We start from the raw sequence: 6,000 nt of genomic DNA, 5'->3' as shown, positions 1-6,000 counted from the left end.
CCATGAACCCCACTTATTATCACCTGTTCCCGCAATACTCCCTTTGGACAACAAATGTCACTAGCCCACAACATTAAGGATTGACTAACCCCTGTGCTTCTACTCCACCCTGTGCACATGGAAAGATTTTCCCTTCACACACAAAATCTCTAAACATTTCTGCAACCTGCTCCTCCGAATTCTCTTGGGTAAAGGTGTGAACACATTCCCACTTCTTTACCTATCACTGATTCTTTCTGTTTTACCTGCACACAAACCACCGCTTTTTTCCTGTACCTGAACCTCAGAACCCACAGTACTCTTACTTCCAGAACATTTTCTGCACCCCAATAATTCCAACGGATTTTCTCTGCAATTTCCAGCAAACTGACTTTGTGTCTCCAACTCTATGACAATGTAAATAACTCAATTATCGAATGTCACTTCTACCCTCAGTATCTTGCTTTTTATTCTGAGAAAAAAACTTCCTGGTAATTTCCACTACTCCTTCCCTTCCCTGACTACCCACCTTCCTTTCACCTTCCCACTTTCTCTCCTTTACCGATTTGAAAGAGTGATGAAGAAAAGTTTTAGCTCCATGAACTAACTCATAATCATCAGCTATCTCTGCTGCTAGTCTTACTGTTTGAACCCTCTAATCCTCTACATGAGTTCTCACTGCCGAAGGAATTGAATCTTTAAATTATTCCTAAAGAATTACTTCTTTAAGAACTGCATATGTTGTCTCTATTTTTAATGCCCATATCCACCAGTCAAAATTACTTTGTTTTACTCTTTCAAACTCAATATAAGTTTGCTCAGTTTGTTTTTTCATATTCCTAAATTTCTGCCTGTATGCCTCAGGAATCAACTGATATACACTCAAAATAGCCTTTTTTTTATCATATCATAATTCACAGACATTTCTTCTGACAGTGAAGCATATACCTCATGCGCTCTACCCACCAACCTAGATTGCAATAACAATGTCCAGTTTTCCATGGCCATTTCATCTGTTTAGCTATGTTCTCAAATGAAGTAAAGAATCCTTCAACGTCTCTTTCCTCAAGTTTTGGAAGAGCTTGTACAAATTTAAAGTTAAAGGGAAGAATTTTCCGGTCGGTGAGTGGGGGCGGAGCCTGCTCACTGAGGCTTAAAATGACACACAGTGACGTTGGTTGGGTGTCCTGACATCACCACGCGCCATTTAGATTTTCAGTTCGGCGGGCTGGCAGTCGCCTATTAAGGCCTGTTAAAAATAATTAAAACAGTTAAATGAACTGCCAATCCAAACTTAAGGTCGGGGGGAGGAGGAGTGGTGGCAGATGAAGAGCCCAGGCGGCCTTTGCATTTTTCATTAAACCTCATCCACGGGCGGGATGAGATTTCATGAAGTGTTTTAAAATTCAATAAAAATTTTTAAAAAGATTCAGCGACATGTCCCAGCTCATGTGACACTGTCACATGAGGGGACATGTTTTAAAAGTTCTTTTTGTCCTTTATTTAAATTTTAAAATCTTAAACTGAGCTCCCTGAGGCTCTGCGCCTCAGTGAGATTTCTGTGCTCTTTTGTGCGCTTGCCCCGACTCAAGGCATCCCACGCCCCCCCCACCCATGCCTGCACAGTGCTTCCGGGCAAGCGTCACGCTGGGCGGGCCTTAGTTGGCCCACTCACGTAAAATGGCGGCACGGACCCGATTGGGGGCGCCGATCGGGTTTGCGCTCGCTCCAGCCCACCCCTGCACAACCCTCCCAACAGGGGGGAACATTCAGCCCAAAGGTTTTTCATCATCAGAACTTTCCTCAGTATCTGAGGTCTCTTTAAATTTCCACCCTTTCAAGTCGATAAGATCTGCCTCTTTCCTTTTTCTCTTTTCCGCTGCTAATGTTTTCCTCTGGAGGTCTAGTTTCTGCATTTCCATTTCTTTTTGAAATAATCTCTCCTTTTTCCTTTCATTTTCTGCTGCCTCTAGTTCCAGTTTTTTTTTCCATTTCCAATTTTTTTTCCTTTTCGTCGGCCTCCAATTCAAGTTTTCTCAATTCCTTTGCTTGTCCAAATATAAGCCTCTTCTTTTAGAACTGAAGTTGCACAACCTCCAGCTGTGAGGCCCTGGTGTCAGGTATCACTTCCAACTTTAAGTGATGTGCGATACCTTCAATTACCCCCGCTTTCCTTAATTGGCCCACCAGCGTGAAATCGCGCTGCGGTGCTGGTCGTGGGCGGTGGTCAGCTTCCCGACCGACCTAACCCGCTGAGCACCCCCTCCAAGGGCAAAATTCTGCCCATAGACACATCCCACTATTATTCTAGGCTACAATAAATTCCAATAACATTATGAGAATTATTACATCTTCTTGACAGTAACTCAACATATATTAAAAACATCAATATACAGAGAGCATATATATATTGTTACCCAATATATATATTGAATGCATCTATATACAGAGAGCATATATATATTGTTACCCTATATATGTATATATATATATTGAAAGATCTATATACATGGAGCGTACATACTTTGTTACCCAATATATATTGACAATGGCTAGACACAGGGAATATATACATTGTTGCGCAACTGTATACTGAAATCCTCTGCACGGAGGAAGTGTATGGAATTCAATGAAATAGAAAGTGCAAGAGAGGAAGATATCAAGGTGCATTAATTACCATGGAACCAACAAAATAGAGAGAAACAAATAAGATTCCTAGATATTACAAACTTGTATGTACATTGCCAGTCAGTATATACTGAGGGAAACACATAGCAAGGCAATCCCTTGAGCTCGAGGATGACTTGTTTTCACTCCATTTCAATGGATTCTCTGAAGAAGGGTCATACGGACTCTCTCTCCACACATGCTGCTAGATCTGCTGAGTTTTTTCAGCATTGCCTGTTTTTGTTTCAGATTTCCAGGATCTGCAAAATTTTGTTTTTATATCAATGGATTCTGAGTTGGTTGATAAGTCCAAAGTGCGATCTGCAGACTCTGCCACATAGCAAGTGGATAGACATTGTCAACCGATATACACTGAGATAAATGCAGATAGCAAGTAGTATAGTATATTGTCAACCAGCATATATTGAAAACCTGTGTATAACGGGAGCTTGCCTATATTGGAAAATAGGGTAGATTATCAAATTAGTTTTCATGAAGCGGTATTATCAATTGAAAAATTTATGCTCCTGTATATTCTGGGTGCCTGTGCATAACGGATGTCCATGAATATTACTGCTCATTTCTCTTTGTCTAGTAAAAGAATAAAGTTATGACAATGGCCCTAAGCAATGTTATTATGCAAACAAGTAATGCTTTTGACACGTTTACACAGTAGGAACCCTTGAACAGTGCAAAATAAAGAGGAAATTCTGGAATAAGTGACTTGCAGTGTAACTCAAAACACACCATACTTTAGCTGGGACTTTGATAGATTTAAGAATAACTTCCAAAGGGAAATTGAATAAACACTTGAAGGGGAAAGGTTTGCACCTTTATGGGGATAGCAGAGGAGTGGGGCTAATTGGATAATTCTTTCAAATGGCCAGCAGGGACATGGGCCGAATTTTACAGACCCATTGTGGTGGTGGCAGGACCATAAAGCGCGGCAAGTCGTTCCAAAGTCCATTGACTTCAGCGGGACCATAAAATCCCACCAGGGGCAGGGGCCTTAAGATTCCGCCCATGATGGACCCGATTCCATCATTACCGTCGTTGAATGAAGTGAGAATTTAACGATCGTGGCCCTGCCCTCCCCCAGTAAAAACAATGACGATCCCAACATTCTTGGATTAATGCCACTAAAGAGTTATTGTGCTGGTTGGCTGGCAACACAGAGATTTATTGTTCCTATATCAATTCCAATTGATGATCACCATTGTGCAAATGTTTGTAACAATTTTGATTAAAAATAACAATTTTCTATTATTTGCATTGGCTGACAATGACATACTGTTTAAAATCCGGTCAGAAAGGGTCATATTATCTTTCCCCCATATATATTATGGTTTTACATGGAATACCATAAGTTGCCTTTTCATATATTTCAAAATTTTCCAATTTTCTGCAGTAGCAAGGAATGTAAGCTTGGAACCAGTGTAGGAAACTTTGAAAACAGCCATTTCTGGCCAATAGGCTAATTGGGTCACGATTAGCCCACTGCTGAGAGGCACGGTCTTGGCTAATAGTTCTCAAAATGAACACCCTTAGTTGTTGTGATTTTCATTACAGCTCCATTCAAACTGTCATCTTCAAGTAGTTGTATAAAACCTTCGGCTATAACTGATGGTCTGTAATAAAGAAGATGGAATTCAATGGTATGAGGAATAATTAAAAAAAATAACTATTCAGTCCTGGGCTTCTTTGAACAGCCTGAAATAGATTTCATCTGGATTGGTGATTTACCCACTTCCAAGGACGCTGGTTCCCTTAATACTTCCTCTCTCCCTATGTTTATCACATGCAATACTTCACACTTCTCCTCCTTAACTGCAGTGTCTGCATCATCCACCTCTTTTTTGAAGATTGATGCAAAGTATTCATTAAGAGCCATAACCACATCCTCTGCCTCCATACATAGGTTACCTTTTTGGTCTTTTATGGGTCCTACTGTTTTCTCAATTATTCTCTTATTCCTAATGTATTGATAAAATGTCTTATGATATTGTGAGATTAGTCAAAAAGAAAAGGGAAGCATTTGTAAGGGCTAGAAGGCTGGGAACAGATGAAGCCCGTGGAGAATATAAAGAAAGTAGAAAGAAACTTAAGCAAGGAGTCAGGAGGGCTTAAAGGGGTCATGAAAAGTCACTGGCAACCAGGATTAAGGAAAATCCCAAGGCCTTTTATACATATGTAAAAAGTAAGAGGGTAGCCAGGGAAAGGGTAGGCCCACTCAGGGACAGAGGTGGGAATCTGTGTGTGGAGCCAGAAGAAATGGGAGAGATACTAAATGAATATTTCTCATCAGTATTCACCAAAGAGAAGGACTTAACGGTCGATTTGTCTAGGGAAGAGTGTGTAGATAGCCTGAATCATGTTGAGATCAAAAAAGAGGAGGTGTTAGGCATCTTGAAGAATATTAAGGTGGATAAGTCCCCAGGGCCAGATGGGATCTACCCCAGAACTCTGAGGGAGGTAAGGGAGGAGATTGCTGGGGCCTTTACAGAAATCTTTGCGTCCTTACTGGCTATGGGTGAGGTCCCAGAGGACTGGAGAATGGCCAATGTTGTTCCATTGTTTAAGAAGGGAAGCAGGGATAATCCAGGAAATTACAGGCCGGTGAGCCTTACGTCAATGGTAGGGAAATTATTGAAGAAGATTCTTCATGACAGGATTTACTACCATTTGGAAGAAAATGGGCGTATTAGTGAGAGGCAGCATGGTTTTGTGAAGGGGAAGTCATGTCTCACTAACTTGATTGAGTTTTTCGAGGAAGTGACAAAGATGATCGACAATGGAAGGACAGTGGTTGTTATATATATGCATTTCAGTAAGGCCTCTGACAAGGTCCCTCATGGCAGACTGGTACAGAAGGTAAAATTGCATGGGATCTGAGGTGAGCTGGCAAGATGGATACAGAATTGGCTTGGTCATAGAAGACAGAGGGTAGCAGTGGAAGGATGCTTTTCTGAATGGACAGCTGTGACTAGTGGAATTCCGCAGGGATCAGTGCTGGGACCTTTGCTGTTTGTAATATATATAAATGAAATGGAGGAAAATGTAACTGGGCTAATTAGTAAGTTTGCAGACGACACTAAGGTTGGAGGAGTTGCAGATAGTGAAGAGGATTGTCAAAGGATACAACGGGATATAGATCGGTTGGAGACTTTGGTGGAGAAATGGCAGATGGAGTTTAATCCAGACGAGTGCAAGATAATGCATTTTGGAAGGTCTAATACAGGCAGGAATTATACAGTAAATGGCAGAACCCTTAAATGCATCGACGGGCAGAGGGATCTGGGTGTACAGGTCCACAGGTCACGGAAAGTGGTAATGCAGGTGGATAAGGTAGACAGG

At 41.2% G+C, this 6,000-nt stretch overlaps 1 protein-coding gene across 1 annotated transcript in view; it reads right to left on the bottom strand.

Annotated features, from left to right (window-relative positions):
- Positions 1 to 2,315: 2,315 nt before the first annotated feature.
- The window catches only part of LOC121277488 (15-hydroxyprostaglandin dehydrogenase [NAD(+)]-like), a 77,988-nt gene continuing 74,303 nt past the window's right edge, over positions 2,316 to 6,000 (bottom strand). The window contains exon 7 of the mRNA XM_041187046.1: positions 2,316 to 4,274. Within this exon, the coding sequence (XP_041042980.1) occupies positions 4,166 to 4,274 (109 nt within the window). The 3' untranslated portion in view covers positions 2,316 to 4,165. The remainder of the gene's footprint in view (positions 4,275 to 6,000) is intronic.

Source organism: Carcharodon carcharias, chromosome 4 (genome assembly GCF_017639515.1).
Source record: "Carcharodon carcharias isolate sCarCar2 chromosome 4, sCarCar2.pri, whole genome shotgun sequence".
NCBI lineage: Eukaryota > Metazoa > Chordata > Chondrichthyes > Lamniformes > Lamnidae > Carcharodon > Carcharodon carcharias.
Note: the sequence above shows the minus strand (reverse complement) of the source record. Positions and strands in the feature narration are given on the sequence as shown.